General features: G+C 35.7%; 1 protein-coding gene across 3 annotated transcripts in view; it reads right to left on the bottom strand.

Moving 5' to 3' along the window:
* KIAA1328 (KIAA1328 ortholog) overlaps nucleotides 1–23,253 on the bottom strand; it is a 230,727-nt gene that overhangs the window by 65,358 nt on the left and 142,116 nt on the right. For all 3 annotated transcript variants that reach the window (XM_045849863.1, XM_045849864.1, XM_045849865.1), the window contains 2 exons: nucleotides 15,783–16,450; nucleotides 8,517–8,624 (listed from right to left, as the gene is read on the bottom strand). In XM_045849863.1, coding sequence (XP_045705819.1) covers nucleotides 8,517–8,624; nucleotides 15,783–16,450 — 776 coding nt within the window. The remainder of the gene's footprint in view (nucleotides 1–8,516; nucleotides 8,625–15,782; nucleotides 16,451–23,253) is intronic.

Here is a 23,253-nt window from a genome sequence, read left to right as displayed (position 1 = left end):
AGGGGTGAGCCGTGATGGTCTTTTTGATATGTCAGCTTGGCTGGGCTACAGTCCCAGTTAACCAAACTCTAATCTAGGTGATGTGTGAAGGTATTTTGCAGGTGTGATTAAAATCCATAAAACCTTAGGTAATATTGATGGGACTGATTTAATGTCTTGAACAGTCTTTAAAAGAGAGCTCAGGCCTCCCTGAAAGAGAAATCCCCCTGTGGACAGCAGCTTCAGCCTGTACCTGAGATTTCTAGACTGTTCATCCTGACGTCCTGCTTTATCAACTTCATATTTGCCTAGCCTAAGCCAATTCCTTGCAATATGTCTCAAGAATATATATCTCCTACCGGTTCTGTTCTCTGGTTGACCCTGACTAATACAATCCTTCACCATGCCACATCATATAACAAAGAAAAGTTCTTTTTCCATCAAATAGCCCAGGGCTCAGATTCAAGGTTAAAGGATTAAGGCTTGCATACACTGCTTACCAAAGAAGAAAATGCCAACTAGCAAAAGCTGCACAAAAATCAATCCTCTGCACCATAGGAGCAATATAAAAAACAAATGAGTTGAGCTCAGTATAAAACTTTCTCTGTAGGATTATCAAAAATTAGTGCTGTTTCGTATGTATTATGCAGTTCTTCTGAGACAGGCATCCACCTACAACAAACCATCATGGGCTAATCAGGATCACAACCATATCCTCAGAAACTTTATGATCAAAATATATGCTCAGAAACACAGTCATTATTTCTTTTCATCTTATCTTCAAACAAACCTCCAGGTACCTTATCTACCCAGGAAGTTCCCATATACATACTACTCCAAATAAAATAATGCACTTGCTTTTTAAACATCTGTGTTTTTATGTGTTTGTCTTGTGTGTATTCATTTATCCTGAATCCAAAAATAAATTTTTTAAGTATGTTCAGGCAGTTAGAAAAGCCCATTACAAATAAAAGCTAATTACAAATAAAAACCTTTTAAAGTGCCTAAAAATTTGATGTCCCTTTCAGAGAGAACCCCTGGGGTGTCTGAAAACAAGAATACATTAAATAATTAAATTAGTAACCACTAGTCCTAATTGTGCTCTCTCCATTCTATTCCATATAAAAGTCTTACACGCCAATGTGATATTTTGGTAAAATGTTTTTGGCTTCCATCCATTTTGTATTAGCTCTTACTCCCTCTTCCCACGACAAAACAATATTCAGCTGTATAAATAAAACACAGCCATACATTCCTTTCATAGAAATATCTTATGTAGTTGTAGAAAAAAAAGAAAAGAATCAAGACCTGGATATGATATATTTTATTAGGCCATTAAATCCAGAAACAGTCCATGGAATTTTACCAAAGACGAGATATGACAACTAAATCCGCAGTTGTAGGCTTCAGACCAATCCCTATTTATTGGGACTTACCAAAAATGCTAAAAAATAAATGATACTTTTTAACTAGCTGCTACCTCCAAGACTACTGTTCTTCTCTATCTCCTGGGAAACAATGTTCACCCAATATACCCAAGATGCCACCTCTGTTCCATGTTGTGAGGGGAACCCGTGTGTTTTAGGTTGGAACAGGCGAGGCAGGCATGGTCCACAAAGAAATCAAACTGCTCTCCTTCCAAATGCACCTGGAAATGAGGTTATCAAAACAAGCTGACTCAAGCGGTCATGAAACTTCTAATTCCCCAATCTCACTGGTATTGTTGGCTGGGAAGAAAATTACTTTCACAAAGATTTGTGTCAGTATATAAGAGTGAAGGGTGGAAACCACCACTATTCAATCCATTTGTGTACAGCAGATAAAGCATCAAACTTTACACCATTTATTGTCCAACTCCTATTATTTAACCAGGGGTAGCACCGACATTCTTCAGGAAATTTCTCTAATCTCTACAGATGATGCTCTCTGCTCCCTAGCCCCATGTACATATGCATCAGCCCCTGGAAAAATGCTCCCCAGCCAAACAATGTAACATACTGAAAATCTATGAATTGACATCTTAGAAAATATTCATCTCACAAATTCATTATGTACTGACATGACAGATGTGATTTAAAAATTATCCAGAGCCAAAAACATGTAGATATTATACATGAAGAAGCTAATTCTAAGGATATCATATACAAGGGAGCAGTAGGTTTGTTTTTTCTACATGAGTGCTATCAATTGGCTAAGTTCAGCCTGTGCAGATAATAATTTGGAAGAACCCTAAGCAGTTTTATGTTTCAGTGTATTAGCTATCATTTGAAAACAAGTGTATGTGGCAGGGTAGAGTAGGGAGGTACATCAGTATAGAATGTAAGAATGAAGCTTTGATCTTAAAAACTATGTAACATAAGTTAAGCCACAGACAAAATTGGCACCAGATTGGTGATGTGCTAACCATCTCCCTCACTGCTTAAAGTGAAAAAAAAAAAGAGGCAAAATTTGATTTCATAAGTTATATATCACCAATTTATCTTTTAAGAATTGTTGATTACATCTACCTTTAATTTTATTATCTTTTCCATGTCTATTTCTATTTTTTTCTTCAGTTTATTTTGTTCATTAGAATTCACATAAAAGTGAGATCATATAGTATTTGTCTTTCTCTGACCGGTTTATTTCACTTAGCGTAATAATCTTCAGGTCTGTGGGAAAAGGTTATATCTAATTTTTCAAAATCAAATTATCATTTCCCAGGACATAGGTCTCATAAGTAGAATCTGAATTGTATTTGCTCTACTTGTCTCATCATTGTATCTGTTATGAATACAGAATGAAACATCATCTTGGAGAATTAAGTTTAAAAAACCAATTCCCAACTAGAGAAGAGATGTAGTATGAAAACAAGCAAAGCTCTGTAGTATTTCTTTTGTTCTTAGTTTAATTTATTTTGAATATTGAATGGTACTAAAAAATAGAAGATTTTTTTTAAGTTTTAGTGATGTAAATTTATATACCATAAAATTTGCCACTTAAAGTGATTCTTAGTAAGTTTAGAGTTATGCAACTATAACCACAATCTAATTTTAGAATAGTTTGAATGCTCCAAAAACAAACCTCATTCTTATGTGCAATTGCTCCCCATTCCCACCCTCTGCACTGGGCAATCACAAACATATGTCCTTTATCTATAGATTTGCCTATTCTGGACATTTCATATATGCAGAAAGGTAAACTTTGTGATCTTTTGTGATAATCTAGCAGTGAGCATATTTTCAGGCTCATCCGTGTGGTAGAAGTATTAGCGTTTTGTTCCTTTTTATTGCCAAATAGTCCATTGTATGGATACACTACATTTTGTTTATCCATTTGCTAGGTGCTGGACTTTTGGCTAATTTCCACTTTTTGGGTATTGTGAATAATGCTGTGTGAGCATTCACACAGAACTCTTTGTGTGGATGTATGTTATTTGGGAATGGATCTGCTGGATCGTATGATAATTCTATGTTTAAGTAATGAGTCTTCCATTTATCAAAATGTAAAGGATTTAAAAATACTGAAATGTGGTTGTAGAAGAAAGTACTGAAGAATTTGAAAGGATAGGAAGATCACTGCCCCATCTCTCAAAAATTCTCTAGTATCGAAGCTATGTAATATTCAACTATAGCAAACTGTTTTCTCATTTGCTTAAGTTATATTTATACGTGACATCTCTGAGCCCAACAATACAATTTTACTGATGATCTCCAGCATGTCTAAAGTAGACAACAGTGATTCCCCACCCATGTTAATCAGTCACCTTGTTAAAGAATTTGGAAAGAGCCCTGGCTGGTGTGGCTCAGGGGATTGAGTGCTGGCCTGCAAACCAAAGGGCCGCTGGTTCAATTCCCAGTCAGGGCACACGCCAGATTTGCAGGCCAGATCCCTGGTTGGGGGTGCACAGGAGGCAACCACACGTTGATGTTTCTCTCCCTGTCTTTCCCCCACTCTTCCCGTGTCTAAAAATAAGTAAGTAAAATCTTTAAAGAAATTTTTAAAATTAAAAAAAAAAAAGAATTTTGAAAGGGAAATTGGAAAAATATTCTTTTTGCAAGAACAGTTCTTTAGGCCAAAGGTTATCTATGAGTTACACAGAGAAAGGAAATAAAAGAGAAGTTAGAAGGAAGGGAGAGATGACTGGAAGGGGAGTTGCTGTGACAATTATCAATGATAATTAAAAGTAACTGTAAAATGATACTCTGAAATTGGTCACACAGGCAGCTTTAGCAACTGCATTCCTATCAGCAGCACAGCAAAGCAAAGCGCCTGTTTCTCCACACTCTTGTTAAACTGTGATCTCACTACACTTTCCAATTCTGCCAACTGATTTAAAAATGTTATCTTTTTATTGTTTTTAATTTTCACTTTTCCAAGATTAGTTGTAAGAAGATTTTATATACATATTAGCTGTTTGGGTTACTCTTCCAAGAGTTGCCTATCTGAGGTAGTTTATCAGTTCGAGGAAATTTCTATACTATGAATGCAATACTTCTTATTGACCATCTTTTTATAACTTATTATACCTTCCCTGAGGCTATTCTGAGCACCCGCATCCTCTTCCGAGATGTTATTACCACATTTCTCAGTCAGTGATCTCCCTTCATACTTTCCTGAGAGGACTTGAGGTTTTGAACAATCCATTCCACAAATATTTTATGAGCACCTACTATATACTGAAGGTACGCTCTTCATGACATATAGATGTTATAACATATCATACGTGACAAGACAGTTATGACCCTTGTGCTCATGAAGCTTATGGCTGGGCGGTGGTGTGCGGGACTTCAGAGTACTGAAACAGGGAGCAATGGAGACACATGCTTTAGGGTGATCAGAAAAGTACCTTCTTGGCAGATGATACTTAAGCTCTCATCTATAGAAGTTAATACTAGGAAGGACAGGACTAAAGCTGTTAAAGGCAGCTACAGGTATGATGCAGCATATACTAGAAGATGAAATACAACCAAGACCAATGAAGTTGGAACATACGAGGCAAGGAAAAAAATGCAAAGACAAGAGAAGACAACATAAAGGCCATGGTAAAAGTTTAAATTTTAAGTAAAATGGGAGTAGGGGTCACTAAATGTTTAGAAGGAGAGTGGTGTAAGGTTAGAAGAAGCCAGATTTCATGTAGAACGCTCTATGACAGTCAAGAAGTTCAGGTGTTATTCTATAGGCACTGAAGAGTCTTTGAAGAGTTTTAGACAAGGAAGTAAGTACGCTGCTATTTTTGAATGATCTTTCCAGTTGTTGTGGGAAATAAATTTTAGGGGGTTAAGAACAGAAATAAAGGAAGTACACCACTTCGGAAACCTTTGCCGAAGTCCAGGCTTAGATTATGGTGGGAGGAGCGCATTCATTTTGGTGACGGAATAGAAACAAAAGGAAAGTGGTTATGAGACTATTTGGTGGAGGAAAGGAAAGGGAAAGGGAAAGGGAAGAAAAGGAAAGGAAGGAGAAATTAAGGACATTGTTTTGACTTGAGTGGCTGCTATTGAGATGAAGGCTGGGATGGAGTGAAAGTGGACTGGATGGTGGAAAGAGGGAACAAGACTTCATTTAGCTTTGTTATCTGTGAGATGTCTGTGAGACCGTGTAATGGGAGTCTTGTATACATGACAGGATCCACGGGTTTAATGACTAGAGGAAAGGTCAGGTCTACAGGGAAAAATTGGAGAGTCATCAGAATATGGATGATATTTAAAGGCAAGGGCCTAGATATGGTCACACAGGGAGAAAGCATGTGTAGACAGAAGAAAGGAGAGATGGGCCCAGGTACAAGTAAAGAGAAGCCAGCACAAATAACTGAGACTTTGACAAGTGATTCTTTTTAGGACTGTGCTCCATCAATTATTCACTTTCTGCAATCTCTTCCTTCACTAGTCACTTCTCCAAGATTATAAAAATATACAGGGCATGCCTGTCTTTAAAACTATACTCCATCAACCACATTTCTTTCCAAGGCATCGTTCTGTTTTTCCTCCTTTGTTTCTGTGACATTGCACCAGCCTGCTTCTTTGTCAACTTTTCACACTGCCACTCTTATTCTCTCAGAGTCCCACAGGTAGGCATTTTCTAATGTTTTGTTTATATTCCTCTAAACTTCTTCTCAGAAATTAATATCCACTCTCACAGGTGCAGCACCAATGCAGATGACTTCCAAATCTGAATTTCTAACTTTGATTTCTCTTAGGACATTTAGGTCCAAAATTCTACTTATATAATAGATAGCTTCGTCTGGAAATCCAACCTGTCTAATAATCACAAACTGTTAAGAGTTGGAAGAAACTCTTAGTGAAAATCCATTTTAACTCTCTCAATTACAGGCAAGGAGACTGAGACGCATAGCATTACCTTTAAAGCCACATTGGCTCATTATTGCAAGGACTAAAACCTGGCCTCTTTGATCCTTATTCCAATAATAAAAATCAAATCAATCATCTTCCTGACAAAATAATTTTTTCCCCTTTTTTGTTCTTCCAATCACAAAGGCCCAAAATCTTTGGCCTGAGATTTAAACTGTTTTATAATCTACACTAATTTACTAGTTTCATCTTTAGTTTCATTTTCTCTTACTCTTCTGATCAAACTAAAGCATACTCACTGCTGTGCCCCACATATACTGTGTGATTTCCTTCCTTTACTCCAGCTCCTCCCAGGTCTTCTCCCACCCAACACATACGTACATGCACACAGACGCTCCTCACATACCAAAATTCTAGGGCTTATCTCAAGTATTACTTCTTTCACAAACATCTTCTTAGTTTATCTGCATTTCTTTTATAGCCCTTATATTGTATATAGATAATAAATATTTGTATATTTGCCTTACTCTTCTATGAGAATTCTTGAGGATAGGGGCTTTCTACATTCCCTGTAGTACTTATAAGCCAGTTTTTTTTTTCTTTTCTCTTTATAAGGGTCATTTTTGCATAGCCAACAAACAAACAACAATTTAACTAACTAAAAAACAAACCAGAGAGCCTATAAGGAATCAGAGCTGCTCATGACTTTCTAAGTCATTACCATCTCTCATGTGATAATAATTTTCCAATGGTTTGGCTCAGCTGTGCCCTACTATTTGCTCTTATTTGTCATTAAGGCCTCACATATTATTCATCCTCATTTCATAGCTTTTATGCAGGAAGGCAGCAATGTAAGCTCCCTTGCCTGTGATTCTTCCCACAGATAATAGAAAATAAATTGCAATTAAATTTTGGTAATTGTATATAATTAACTTAAAATGAGCTGTTAATTATAAAAAATATGTTTTTACTTCCTCATTATCTCATTTATTTTAGTTCCAAATTCTTAATGCCTCACTTGAGTAAGTTTAATATTTTAAATAAACAGAGTATTTTTAATACTAAGACAATTTAGATTTCCAAATAAACAAAATTCAGCTTAAAATTAATTTTTATTTAGAGAGTTCTGACAAATAACTGTCAAACTTCTTCAAATTCTTATAATGTAGATTAACATTTTAAAAGACCTAAGGTTTTTTTGAAAGCAGTTCATAGTTTTACCTCATTTTTGTCATAATTATTTGAATGTAGGACATGCATGCCCAGATGTATGTACTTGAACACCCATCTCTTAGACTGAAGAACTAGCTTCCAAAGCATTCACTACACTTACCTGAACAGCAATAATGAAAACTTTCATGAATTGCAAGTGGGAGTAAGAATTGCTACAAATTTTGGGGACAAAATTGGCACAGACTATTGTAGTTTATAATTATAAAGTATACTGAGATATACTTATGTAAAAAAATTTGGAGAATTCGCCCTAATAAAACAGAAGTACCAGAACACAAAAATAAGTAGTCATGCTTGTTAGAACATTGTGTACAGTGATAAAGAACTTGAAACAACCTAAATATCTAATAATGAAAAAAGTAATAGCCCAAAATTCTTCAAATTTCAGGAAAAAAAAAGAATTATTAAACACAGCTTTGGAGTATAAATAGATTTAACTTCTATGGAAAGCTACTTATTAATGTGCATCAAGAATCTTAAAGGATTCATATTTTTGAGATAGCAGTCTACTTAGATACATCTACACCAAAGAAATAGGTAGAAATAAAATAAATAACTTACAGAAAAGGTCTTCAAGGTGTAATTTATAAGAGCAAAACCCTGTGTTATCCAACATCAGGCTTATAGATAAATACTGAATAACAGATGTCACACAATAAACATTTGTTGAGTGAATTAATTACTATGTTTTCATAAAAATTTAATGACAGAAAAAAATGATACAATGAAGAAGACAAAAAATAATATTCTTTATAAGCGTAATCCCTATTACTCAATATATAATTATAAAAGAAAGATAAAAAAGGGCTCAAAATTGCCTCTGAATGGTAGGCACTTGAATAATTTTTATTTTTCTCTTTACACTTCTGTATTTCAAAATTTTATAATGAGAATGTATTTATTCATATTATCAGAAAACTGGATTCACCAATAAGGAGCTATGACTATAAACCAAACACATCCTTAATATGTGTATTCTATATAATCTTGCCTTGACCCGCCACTCAAGTTTACCTTGGTCTAGAGTCACTCCCATTCGTAACCAGGTTGAGTTCTCCGGGCTTAGCAAGTTCTTTATCATCCACCAGTTGTTTCGACTTAAATGCAGTTTGAGTTCTCAACCTGTAAAAATAAATTTGGAGAATGTCTAATCCTATAGAATCTAAGAAACTGAATGGCATTCTTTGAAAGACCATCTTCTAGCCATATTACCCAGCAATTATTTTCAAATTAAAACTCCACCTACCAAAAACTAATGGGTTCTTCCTAATACACATAAGCACAAAGCAGTTTCACAAGAATTTAAATTTTCTTTATTTATAGAGCAGTGAGGGAAGTCTGAGTTGGTTAGAATATCATTTAAAAGGTCAACATTATAGATGCTTTAAACATCTATAGCACTTTAAATCTCCTCTTTAGAAATTTAAAGCTTCTCTACATCCGCTACTAACAAGTGTGTTTTGGTCGCCAGAGTCCAAATGGAGTTCTAGTAACACTGAGTAAAACTGACCCTGCCCAACATACCCAGAGGTGGCCCTTCTCGTACTGACAATTTAAAAAGCTGAGGCTGCATCTTACTAATGAACACTTTATCTGAGTCACAGAAAAATTCCTCCAGGAAGAAATTTTATCCATCAATGTTAACTTAGCTCCACCCTCACTGTACTGAGGAGGGGAAGCAGCTGAAGAACTTAGCATGACATGGTTCTAACCAAGAGGTAGAGGGCCAATTATTCACTGGCACCAAACATGTGACCCTTACCACCCATTTTCTTCATTGCCTAGAGGTGCTCTCTGGTTCATTTTTAGAAATGAAATCCATAAAACTACATTCTCAAATTATGAAATAAAACCACAAAAGGTAAAAATGTTAAAATAATTTCATTTTTATCATTGTCAAAAGATGTTTTACAATTGACACCAAATATGCACAGTGATATATAAACAGAAACATGTAGATTAACTACCCCATAAAAACTAAGAGTTTAATAAAAAAGACCTAACAGACATACACAGGCATTCAATCCAACAGCAACAGAATACATATTCTTCTCAGGTGTAAACAGAATTACTTTCCAGAGGTCATGTTAGGTCACAAAGCAATTCTTACAAATTTAAGGAGACTGAAATCAAACCAAGTATTGTTTCCAACCACAATGATAAGAAACTACAAATCAGTAACAGGACAAAAACTGGAAAACTCATAAATAAGTAGAAATTAAAAAATGCATCCCCAAACAACAAATGAGTAAAAGAATAAATCAAAAAAATAACTTGAAACAAATGAAAATGGAAACAAAACATACTAAAACTTGTGGGATGTAGCAAAAGCTGTTCTAAGAGCTGAGTTTAAAGAAATAAATGCCTGTATTAAGAAAAAAATCTCAAAGACAAACTAATAAACAACCTAACTTTATACTACAAAAAACTAGATAAAGAGTAAACTACAGTCAATATTATTAGAAAGAGAAAAATAACAATGATCAGAGCAGAAATAAATTAGGGACCAGAAAAACAATGGAAAAGAGCAAATAAATTAAGATAAACAAAAAAAGATAAACAAAATTGAGAAACCTTTAGCAAGACTAAGAAAAAAGAGAGAAGGCTCAAAATTGTAAATGAAAGAGGAGACCCTATAACCACAAGGGAAAAGGATCACAAGAAACTGCTATGAACAGTTATATATCAAATCATTGGATAACCTAGAAGAAATGATAAGATCCTAGAAATATACAACCTACCAAAACTGAATCATGAAGAAATATAAAATCTGAAAACACAAATAATGACTTATTTGAGATTAAATCAGTAACCAAAAACCTCCCAAGAAAGAAAAGTCCAAGACTAGATGTTTTCCCTGGTGACTTCTAACAAATGTTTAAAGAAATAATGTCAATCCTTTTAAACTCTTACAACAAATTGAAGAGAAAGAAACTCCCAAACCCACTTTATGAAGCCAGCATTACTCTGATACCAAAGCCAGATAAGGAAAACACAAGAAAAGAAAAATACTGGCCAATATTCATAATGAATACAGATGCAAAAATTCTCAATAAAATACTCCAAACTATAGAATGCAAGATAAATATTGTATGATTATTTCAGTAGATGCAGAATAAACATTTGGCAAAATTCAACATCCTTTCATGAAAAACTCAAGATATTGAGTACAGAAGGAACATAACTCAATATAACAGATCCACATACGATAAGCCCACTGCTCACATCCTAGTCAATGGTGAAAGGTTGAAAGCTTTTCCTTTAAGATCAGGAACAAGAATGCCCCTTCTCTGCTACTTCTATTCAACATGATACTAAAGGTACTAGCCAGAGCAATTAGGCAAGAATAATAAATAAAAGGTATCCACGTTGGAAAGGGAAAAGCAAAACTGTCTCTGTTTGCAGATGACACAATCTTATACATAGAAATCCTGAAGTCTTCATCAAAACTGTTAAAACTAATAAATGAATTCACTAAAATTGTACAATCAGCTGCATTTCTACACAAAACACTGAAATGTCTGAAAAAGAAATAATAATATAATCGTATTTACAATTACATAAAAAATAAAATACTTAAAATAAATTTAATCAAGGAGATGAAAGATGTGCATATTAAAGACTCCAAGGAGCTGTTGAAAGAAAGAAATTGAGGAAAGTACAAATAAAAGGAAAACATCTTATGTTTATAAGTTGGAAGAAATAATTTTGTTAAAATGTCCATACTAACAAAAGAAATCTCCAATGCAATCTTTATCAATATTTCATTGGCATTTTTCACATAATTAGAAAATTAAGCCTAAAATTTACAAGACCCCAAATAACCAAAATAATCCTGAGAAAGAAGAGCAAAGCTGGAGGTATCATACTTCCTAACTTCAAACTATATTACAAAGCTGGAGTAATCAAAATAGTAATGGCACAAAAACAAATAGAAAGACCAATGGAACAGAACAGAAAGCCCAGAGATAAACCCATGCATATATGGTCAACTAATCTTTGACCAGGGTACCAAGAACATGTAATGGAGAAAGAACAGTCTCTTCAATAAATGGTGCTGGGAAAACTGGATCTTCAGATGAAAAGAATGAAACGATCTTATACCACTTACAAATATTAACTAAAAATTGATTAAAGATTTAAATCTAAGACCTGTAAAGTAAAACTGCTACAGGAAAATGTGAGGAAGAAGCTACTTGACATTGGTCTTGGCAATATTTTTTGGATACAACATCAAAAACTTGGGCAAAAATAAACCAATAGTGCTAAATCAATCTGAAAAGCTTCTGCAAAGCAAAGAAAACAATTATTAAAATAAAGTAACCTATGGAATGGGAGAAAATATTTGCAAACCATATATCTGATAAGGGATTAATATCCAAAATATATAATAAGCAGCTTATACAACTCAATAGAAAAAAAAAACAAATAAAAAACTGATTGAAAAATGGGCAAAGGATGTGAAAAGATAGTTTTTTTTCCCCCAAAAGACATAGAAATGCTCAACTGGTACATGAAAAGATGCTCAACATCACCAGTCACCAGGGAAGGGAAAATCAAAACCACCATGAGATGTCACCTCCCACCTGTTAAAATGGCTTTGATCACAGGGACAAGAGATAACAAGTGGATCCTCGGTACCTTACTGGTGGGAATGTAAATTGGTACAGCCATTGCAAAGAACAGTATGGTGGTGCCTCAAAAAATTAAAAATATAACTACCATATGATTCAACAATTCCACTTCTGGGTATTCGTCTGAAGACAACAAAATTAGTATCTTGAAAAGACACCTGCACTCCCAGGCTCACTGCGGTATTATTCATGACAGACGAGGTACAGAACCAACCTAAGTGTTTGTCAGCAGATGAATGGACAAAGATTTGATGTATGTGAATGTTATTCTGCCATGAGGAAGGAGCAAATGCTGTACCTAGAGGGTATTTTGCTAACTGGACATCCCAAAACACCAAAATTAGCGAGATATAGTCAAAACAGTGCTGAGAAGGAAATTTATAGCACTAAATACTTCCATTAGAAAACAAGAAGGTCTCAAATCAATAATCTAAGCTCTCACTTGAAGAAATTAGAAAAAAGAAGAGCAAGATAAATCCAAAGCAAGCAGAAGGAAGAACATTATAAAGAGATGGATGAAATAAACAAATAAGGCCAGTATTACTTTGATACTGAAACCAGATAATGACAGTACAAAAAAAAAAAAAAAACACAACCAAAACCCAGACCTATATCTCTTGTCAATCAATATTAATGCAAATATCCTTAATAAAATCATAAATAGAATTTAGTAATACATATAAAGTATTATACACTATGACCAAATAGGGTTTATTTTAGGCATATAAGGCTAGGTCAACATTAAAATATCAATTAATATAATCTACTAAAGCAGCATGCTAAGTAAGAAAAACAATATGATCACATCAATTGATGCATAAAAGGGATCTGACAAATTAAACAAATGTGATAAAAACTATATAAGCTACAAGGAAAAAAAAATCTTTGTGAAAAATCCTGTTAAGAGATTGAAAATACGAGCTGCAGACTGTTGAAAATACCTCCAATCCACATATCTGCTAAAGGACTTACATCTAGAATGTATAAAGAACTCTCAAAACTCAGCAGTAAAAAAACCCAAACAATTCAATTAGAATATGGGAAAACAATATTAAAAAGACAATTTATCCAAGAGGATAGAAGCAGAGCAAATGAAAAGATGTTCAGCACCCATAACAATTAGGGAAATGCAAATTAAGACCACAATGAGATATCATGATGTGCACATTGGAAAAGTAAAATAAAAATTTGTGGCAACACTAAATGCCGACAAACATGGGGAGAAATGTTCTCTCATGCACTGCCTGAAGAAAGTATTTTAAACTAAGTGTAGTATAAGCTAAATTTCAGAAAACTAAATACACAGTTACTATATGATCTAACAATCATAATCTTAGCTTTCATGTGTAGAAATAAAAACCTTAGTTCACACAAAAACTTGTGTAAAAATGTACATAGCAGTTCCATTTGTAACAGACAAACCTGGAAACAATGAAGGTGTTCTTGAATAGATGAAGGTTAAACAAGTTATGGTATAACCACATCATGGAATACTACTGAACACCACCAAAAGGTACAATATATGCAATAACCTAGACCGGTCTCAAGTGCGTTACACTTAATGGAAAAAAACATTATCAAAAGTTCATAGACTATATAGTTGCATTTTATAATATCCCCAAAAGATAAAATTTTAGAAATAGACCAGAGATTAGTCGTTTCCAGAGGTTAGGGATGGTGGGGGCAGAAGAGTGTGGGGAAACTCTAATGAGGTAAGTGCAAAGGAAATCTTCATTCTTTATTTGCTTGTGGTGGTGGTTACACAACTCTTCAAATCTGCACCTGTGGTAGATGACAAAGAACTACACGCACATTGCACTAATGTTAATTTACCAGTTTTGATAGTGTATTTTATTTATGTAAGGGATGGCTGTTGGGGGAAAGTGAATGTAGGGTACAAGGAACCCCGTTGTGCTATTTTTGCAACTTCCTTTCAATCTATAATTATTTCAAAATAAAAGTTTATAAAAATCTCTATAAATATTCTATTTTTGCAACTTATACACTATAAAACTTGCTCAAAAGCTGTGTTTCATAGCTCTCTCACCTATGCTAGTATAATCAAGAGAACACTAAAGACTGTTATCATTATCCAACATTATTTGAATATACAAGCTATTCAAGTGAACATGACACGTATTCTAAACTTACCCAATCTCCCCTGCTAGGCTGTGTCCTCTTTACCACATCTGATCCGTTTTTCTATCCCAAGGACCTAAAACCATTCCTCACATGTCACAGGCACTTCATAAATGTTCTTGAATAAAGTTCTCAGGAGAGACTATACATTAACTTGAAGATTAGCATTTGGGGTCATAAAATTAAAGCAACATCGTAGCCTTTGGTGTAAGTACCCTTGCTGTAAATGGCTTAATTTTCACTTATTTGGAAGGCCTCCAGGTTTCAACAATGAAGAACAGAACTGTTTGATCAAAGGAAGAGAAAAAGGAAGACAGCTTTCGGTTCCAAGAAACTAAGTACCATAGTCCCCCCTTCCCCCGATCCATGGGGAATGCTTTCAAGACCCCTAATGGATGCCTGAAACTGCAGATAATCCGGAACCCTATACTGTATATTGACATTTTTCCCCTATACATACATATATACTTTTCACTTCAGGGAAGCACTTTTGGCTTCTCTTTGGCATATTTGAACTGCCAGCATCACCTGCTTGTGCTTTGAGGCCAATACTAAGTAAAATAAGGGTGAACACAGCACTTGAACACAGCATTGTGATACCATGACAGCTGATTGGACAACCGAGATGGCTGCTGACTAACAACTAATGGGCGAGGTGCGTGTACAGTGCAGGTACGCAGGACGAAGGGGTGATTACGCCCTGAGTGAGATGTCAAGAGATTTCATCACCCTAAACAGGGCACAGTTTACGAATTGTTTATTTCTAAAATCTTCCATTTCATATTTTTGGTCTTGAAATTTACTTTTTAAAAAGACATGACACTTTATTGTTTTAAATATGAGTGTCTGATTTATTGCTAATTTTGCTTGAATAAATTAAGATAGCAAGTTTTGTGACTCTGTAAAACTATGCTGACCTATACAACATTAAAATAGCAATATTGCTTTTGCAGCACTGTTCTTCAGGAAGAATCATTAAGGGAAGGACAGTTTAAATGTGACTAAGTTTATAAGAATTGGTTATTGAACAGGAAAAGTTTGAATTTAGAAGGCTCCCATCATTTGTTATATTTTATACTTTAGTGAATAGACATAAATATGGAATGATGACAACTAATCATACTTCTTTACAATTGGATTCCACACCCTGAAGTCTTAAGCTTTTACTTAATGCCTACTGTTCTCCACAATGACATCAAACAGCAAAGGATTCTGTGTAATGGTAATATCATTTAAGAATAAATACTGTCTTTGGAATCCAGCAAAAACTACACTGGACTGCTCAGAAGTAGACATTCTAGGCTAACATTTTGGAAGACAAGATAATCTTTCAAGTCTTCCAAAGATGACAGTGGAATTTACTCAGTAGTCTCAGTTTGTACACATCCTGAGAAAGCGAAAATCCTGAGGAACCTCTTCCCCTACACCTTTGTCACGGTGCCGCAGCAGTCACTGCATCCTGTGTTCTCCCAGCTACAGGCACTGCCCAGAGAAAGGTAGCACTCACCAATTGTAGTCTAGTCGGGACTGGTGAAGCTGCTGCTGTTTTAGGAGGAGCTTTGTCTCCTGCTGGGCCAGCAGGTGCTGAAGGCGCTCCTTTTCAACTTCCAGCTCCATTTTTTGAAGCATAAGTTGCTGCCTTCTGTCTTCCGAGAGTTGCTTTTTGAAATCAGTTTCACTGGGTTGTAGTAGCCCTTGGCCATGCAGCAGAGTTGCCCAGGAAAGCCCACAGTAATGGCAATATTCCGGCTCTGTCTTGGAACATTGAGGGACCATGACTGTAGGATGGCTCACATGAACGTGATGTTCATTTTCAGAAAGTCTATGCCCACAACACAGTCTAGATGGAGTAGGTTTAAGATGTTGGCATTCCTTCAATTCCTCTGTCAGAATTTTCTCTGTAGGGACTGTACCTGCTAGTTTTTTCCTTGGGGATCCGTATTCACATGTTCTGGTCTCCGATGGCCCCCTGTCTAGATCCTCTTTGGGACAATGAAGGGCTGCTGGTTTCAGAGAATTATTCCTGAACTCCACAAGGGATTCTAGAGCTGACTCCTGATTTGCAGGCTTAGGCCTTTGCTTGGTTTGAAAGTAGGTCTGTGGTTTGGCTACACTCAAGTAGGAGCCATCCAGTTCCACAGATGAAGACGGCAGAGTGCTTTTCCTATTGAACACCTGAAAGGAACCACAAGATCACTTGTCAAACAGGAGCCCAGTGAAATCAGTCCTTTGTTTTGGCTTTTCAGAAATCAATGATATATTTTCACCAAAACAAAGCTGTTTTGTCTTCTTAAATAAGAAATGCTAGTATTCACATACCCAAAGTGACATGTGCCACAAAGCTAAACCCATTTTCAAACAATTGAGATTCAAGTAAATCCTTAAGGATGAGGAAGAAGGAAATGTTGCTACTTGCCACTTAAGCAAGATTTCAGGAGTTGCAAATAATGAAGTTCACCTAAAATCAACTTTGAGAAGAGGCAAAAGCATTAAATGTTAGTATTTTTAAATGTTTAATTTTGAATACTAAGCCAAAAAATTCATTTAGCCACCTTAAATACTATTTGAAATACCCTGTGATTGGCCATTACACAGCATGAGATTTGATATAAAACCTTTCACCTAACACTGCATAGGACGTTACTACTAGAAATTTGATGAGTTTTTATAAATATTTTTACAGCACACAGATAAAACCAACACTTTTGACAAAATGATTCTAATCAAAAGTGGTTATTTAAATACAAATCAGTAAAACAGGGATTATAAACAGCATCTACCTCAAAACTGAATGTGGCAGATGGGCAGTTATCACGGGCACTAATTTATAAGGGTACTAATTTACCAAAGGGGAAAAAGGCCTATGCTTACCCAATTCTCACTCAAGGAAAACACTATAGGGCATGTGTGTGGGGTGCGTGAGGGTGGAGGTGAAATGCTCAAGGGGCACATTCAGTTACGGCAGATTACCTCTAAACTGCCTTCTGAAAACAATGAGTTCAGTAATCCACCTTCTCTTTGCTACCAGGAGGTTTGCAAGTTGGGCCAGAGTTGACTTGCTTGGATGACAGAAAGGTTCTTTGTATGAATGATGTCAGTCTCACTCTAACATCTTGCACTGCCTCTCACAGAGATTAGATAATTCATACAAAGCACTTTGGATAGTGTATAATGTAAATTTACCATTTAAAAATGTTTCCTATCATTACTACAACCATTAATGTCACGGACTTCTCTGCCTCAACAAATCTGAAGGAAGGGGCTATGTTAGCCCTCTGTATATACAGCCCTGGGCAGGCACATAGCGCATTCCCAATAACCACGGGCTGACTACCAGCATTGCAGAAAATTCAAGTTGTGTTATGGGTTGTAGTAACAAAGAAAAGAAAATTAGAATCCATGATTAGGGTGTAAGGAAGAAGAGAGGAGAAAGAGAAAACTGCCTGTTAGAATCTAAATATAAAATATGAAATTATTTTATTAGTAGGGTTAAGACAAATTTTGCTTTGTCTTAAAAACAGATGCGTTATTCTTTCTTGAGCTGCTCCATGCTTTCTATGTGATATTTACAAGGGTAACTGCTTTTAAGTAAGGCTTAAAAGAAGTAACAACAAATCCCAAACTGCTATTTCTGGCATATGGTTTTGATGTAGATTTTTCAAAAACACCGATTGAGAAACCAATGTTTTTTTTTAAAAACTGGAAGCATAATTTATACATAATAAAATGCACCGGTCTTAAGTGTATGTGCCGGTCTTAAGTGCACCGGTCTTAATGAAATCTCACATTCGCACGTCCCATGTAATTATAGAACAGCCCCATGACCCCAGAACGTCCCCCTGTACCTTTCTAACCCACAGCACCTCCTCACACTTGTGGTTAGAGTTAGTGGGAGTGACCTGACTTCGACAGCCTTTTGTTTTCTCTGTGTTGAACTCCATATGGAATCATAAAGTATGACACTCTTCTGTGCCTGGCTTCTTAGGCTCAACATAATTTTTGAGTTTCTATGTTGTGTATCAATAGCTCACTCTTTTTTATTGCTGCACAGTATTTCATTACATGAATATAGTAAAATTTGTTTATCCATTCTCTCAGTGGACTAGGTTGTTTCCAGCTTAGAGCTTTTATGAATAAAGCTGCTATGTATATTCTTATACAAGTCTCTTTTAGACATATGCACTTATTCCTCTTGGGCAGAAGGTAGGCATATGTTTGACTTTATTAGAAAGCGTCCATCAGTTTTCCAAAGTGGTCATTCTATTTTACATCCCCATCAGCAAAGTAAAGAGTCCCAGGTGCTTCACACTCATTTTCCTTTTCACACAGGAAAATGACCTGTGGATCACAACAAGCACAAAAGTTGAGTTCAAAATGATCACAATGTCAGGATTTGTCTCATGCGTATAGAAGGTCCCACAACCCTGGACTACATCCTGAAACTCTAGCAGTGGCAGGAATGAAGCCAGTGCAGTCTTTGACAGGGACGTTATGGGATTCACAGCACAAAAGGAAGATCAGAAAACGGAGGCATTTTTGGCTTGTGACAGTTGGAGCATGTCTCTTGACTTGGAGAGATAGAGACTGAGTAGAAAAAAGACACCAATGAGGTAAGTATAAGTTTTTTTAAAAAGTGTGAGACTTAGTTTAGACACAATGAAAAATCTTCTGACAGTGAAAGTAAATTTCTGAGTTGGAATAAGATCTTATGAATTTTTAAGATTACTTTTTAAAAAAGATTTTATTTATTTATTTATTTATTTATTTATTTATTTATTTATTTATTTATTTTTTAGAGAGGGAAGGGAGGGAGAAAGAGAGAGAGAGAGGGACATCAATGTGCGGTTGCTGGGGGCCGTGGCCTGCAACCCAGGCATGTGCCCTGACTGGGAATCGAACCTGCGACACTTTGGTTCGCAGCCCGTGCTCAATCCACTGAGCTACGCCAGCCAGGGCTTAAGATTACTTTTTAAAATATGGCATATTTATGAAAGACTTCATAGACAATAGAGATGTCGATAAACATGTATGATCTGATCTTGAATACACATCTGAATGTACAACAGGGGTGTAAGCCATTATACACGTACACATAAAATCACATGGTAGTCCAGGGTTTTCCCATGTTCTCACATGTTATATAAATAACAACTGCAGTACTGCTTTGTGAAATAGCAAGAACATACAAGCAGTGATGTTTTATAAGTTTCTGAAAATCATTTTTATAGGCCATTTTGCTTTAGAGCCATAAGGAGAGATGTGAACTAAACTGCAGTTATTATTTCTTGCAACAGGTTGTTATTTCCTTTGCGTGATGAGGAAGTGATTACTCACAATGCACTTATGAGTTGTTAAGCACAGGATTAGTCAATAGTACCAATAGGTCTTACTGGTATTCATTTCTCTGATGGCAAATAATAACTTACTATCCTGGCAAGCACTCTATTAACAATCCTCATAGTCCCAGTGATAGCCTTATAAGAATGAAAATAGCAATTTTGCAATTTCCAAATTGTCCCCTGTGCTCTTCATTTTATTGAGAAGTCAGAAATTCAAGACCTAGATAAATATTTCTAAACCTAAATTACTGTGTGTGGGGCAGGTCAGCGCATTACCCAGAACATTTGGAGTTAATGTGAAATAAGGCTCAGAACGGCATGCTGCATTTTTAAAGTCAGGCTTACATGAACCAGTTGTTAAGCTGACAGAAGCTACGTAATGCAACAGCTGCACTGCATGTTTTGCCAAAGCCTCATCCCAAATAAATGTTCATTCTCCCCAGTTCAATTAACTCTCCTATACTGGCAGGTTTTGCTAGAAGATCATCAAGGTAGATTACCTTCCAGTGTTATGAACTAAATACTTACAGGTGTTATATCATCAGTTATAACTTACAAACTTTTGCCTTTACCAAGATATCCAGGCAAATGAATCATGTAATTTATGAATTATTTATAAGAAATTCACAGCATGCTCCTGGCGTCAACCATGGCCTTTTCTAGGTCACATGACACCAATTAGAGCCGAATTTTAAATTATTCAATAACCTGAACTCTCTTGTCATTTAACATATAGCTATCAATGCAGTAAACAAGTTAAATCTAATGGGCCCTGGAGGTTTAAACTTCTCCACTGCTCAGCAGCTGAAGCTGTGGGCTGTCCACGGAGGAGAAAAATAACAGAATGCAGCAGCCAAACACATTTGTGAGGCTCTAATAACTTCCTCTAGTTCCCATAGGGACTGTAGCACAACTTAGGAATATTAAATGTAAAAGACATTAAAGTCAATAATTATGAGTTTTAAAAGAATATAAGCACACACTTATGTTTAAATGACAGAAATCTGACTAGCAACAGATACCACATGCAATACCAACTTTTAGGATATGTATTTGCATCACAAGTCTGCCAAAATGTTTAACGGTGGCTACCCAACTCACAAAAGGTTAAAACTCCTGTTCTTTAATCATTACATTTCCTGAAAGTTGGGATTTGTTCACTTGGTATAAAAATTAAAAGAAAACATGGAATAATTGACAGTATTCTTGAATTTAGGTCAAAAGACCTTGATTAGAATTCCAGTACTGCTACTTAGGAGTTCTGTTATTTTTGGCAAATCATTTTAGGTCTCTTAGGCAGTTTAGGCATTTCTAAAACAGGGAGTTGGGTTTGATGGTCTCTATAGTTTATGCTATGTTTAAGAGCTGAGAAACCCAGGGGTTGGGTTGTTGTAGCCCAAGGAAATGAGAGGAAAGAAAAGGGTAAGATGAGAAATTATGCCAATCAGTAAACATTCAGCCATCAACCAATAGACCTATTGCGAAATCACTGAATAGCTCTTGGTTCTAGTTCCCCTAGCACATTCTGGGATTCATAGCATCACTGCATCACATGACTCACAAGCTGAAGAACTTAAATCAGCATCTTAATTTATCTGGTTTCTAAATCTGAAAGAGATACAAATGAAGAATGAGTAACACGGATGTAGAGTGGAGGCTAGTCCTAAATATTTTGATGGGATTTAAATATTTCTGATGGGACAGGACAACCATTCACTACAGGAAAATGGCTACGCTTAGAGAGCTGGCCCTTCTGTGGGGCCTCAAGTTTCCTCAGAGCTCTCAGTCATTTAATTATATAGTGCCAAATCCTGACTTAAAATTTTAGGACACTGTTTATCAGCCAGTGTAGTTTACTGGAAAAAAAGAGAGAGAGAGAGGAAAGATTCCATTTAGAAATTAATAAAAAATGAAAGGAGTGATAGTTTCCCAGTACTCAAATGCCCTAACTTCCTTTCCTAGCCCTCCGAATACCACTCAAGGGTTCAAGTGCAGTTTAATACCACTTCCTTCCACTGTGGTTTCCCCACTCCCCTAGCTCAGATTAGCGGGGCCTTCTCCTGGAGGCACCCGGAGTGCTTCGTTCACCCCTCCATTGTCGTATTTACTAATCCTGCTCCATCAGAGTTACGTGTTCGCTGTTTTCACATGCGATGTTTCCTTCTGGTGTGTAAGTATTTATTTATGCTTTTCCTTTTGAAAACTGTATTCTTTTATTTTATTTTTATAATCCTCACCCAAAGATATGTTTTCATTGATTTTAGAGAGAGAAGAAGGGAGGGAGAGAAAGAGGAAGGTAGAGGGAGAAACATGCATCAGATGCCTTCTGTAAGCATCCTGACTGGGGAGGGAACCAACAACCCAGGTATATGCCCTGACCGGGAATGGAACTCACAATCTTCTGGTGTACAGGACAATGCTCCAACCAACTGAGCAACTGGGCCAGGGTGAAACTGAACTCTTCTAGGGTAGAGACCTCAAAAGATAAGCATTACTTTTGTTCATTGCTGTACCGCAATAAGAGACAGCAGTTACTCAATAAATGACAGTTTTTACATATAGTTTGGCTCCTCTCCTGTATATTTGTGGGCACTTCAGGACAGTAACAATGTTACTTTTACCTTCACATTTCAGTGACACTGGATTTTATAAATAAACGATACTGAAATCAATGAGCATTTGTTGAATGAACCAATAAGCAGGAAGCAGGAGCAGCAACAACTAACCAGCCTAACTTGTATCCTAAGAAACATCATGGTAACTTATGTTAAAGTGTATTTTAGTTTTTGCAGGACACTTTTTCTGTAAGTATCTTTATTCAATTAGAATCTTTAAAGGTTGGTAAAATGCTTTAAATGCAGGAAAAATTCCAACTTTATTTTCCATTGCACAGAGGCAACATAAATAGGGAACTAGATGCCTATTTAGCTTGGACCTATAAAAGAGTAAATTAAAAGGATACCTTTTGCTTTTGAGATCAGAATTTAAACTTAAAGCAGAACATATTATTTTCCATAGTTTCATGAAAAGGTTTTAAGACAAAAAACTCTATTATATTAAAAGACTACAAAATGGGTGCTATCAACCCAGACAAGGCATAGGCAAACAGGTTATAAAGCATTACACCTCAATAACAGGCAACTGCCTCAGGATTCCTACTTGAAGTTATTAAAAAAAAAACCAGCCTTAACATAATCGACTCTCATATCATAAATAAGATTGGCATATTCTGAGCAAGTCAGCATTAAGTTTGGAAGAAAGATTTATGAAAACTTGGGACAATCAGTGCTTTCAAAACTTTCAATAGTGTTTTTCTGCAAATCCTTTTTCAGTTAATGGTGTCATCAACATGTAAAAAGATATTTCCAAACAAATACAGTCCTGGAACTATTAAAATGTACTTAAAACAAACTTGTTTCCCTCTATCCCATGCTTTGATGGGGCTGCTCTGGTGTTAAATATGAGAAGAAAGGTTTAGGATGATAGATATTTTGAGAGGGATAATTAATTTTTTAAGTCACTAAATAGAAAAACATAGAAATGGAACATCTTCTATAGCTAAAAGACAAATCTTGTATATTTGTCTAACAATAGAAAGAGAATGTATATATAAACAAAATACTATGAATACATACATTT

Source organism: Phyllostomus hastatus, unplaced genomic scaffold (genome assembly GCF_019186645.2).
Source record: "Phyllostomus hastatus isolate PE091 unplaced genomic scaffold, TTU_PhHast_1.1 phas_contig_80, whole genome shotgun sequence".
Classification (NCBI taxonomy): Eukaryota; Metazoa; Chordata; class Mammalia; order Chiroptera; family Phyllostomidae; genus Phyllostomus; species Phyllostomus hastatus.
The sequence above is the reverse complement of the archived record's forward strand: the minus strand, read 5'-3'. Positions and strand labels throughout refer to the sequence as shown.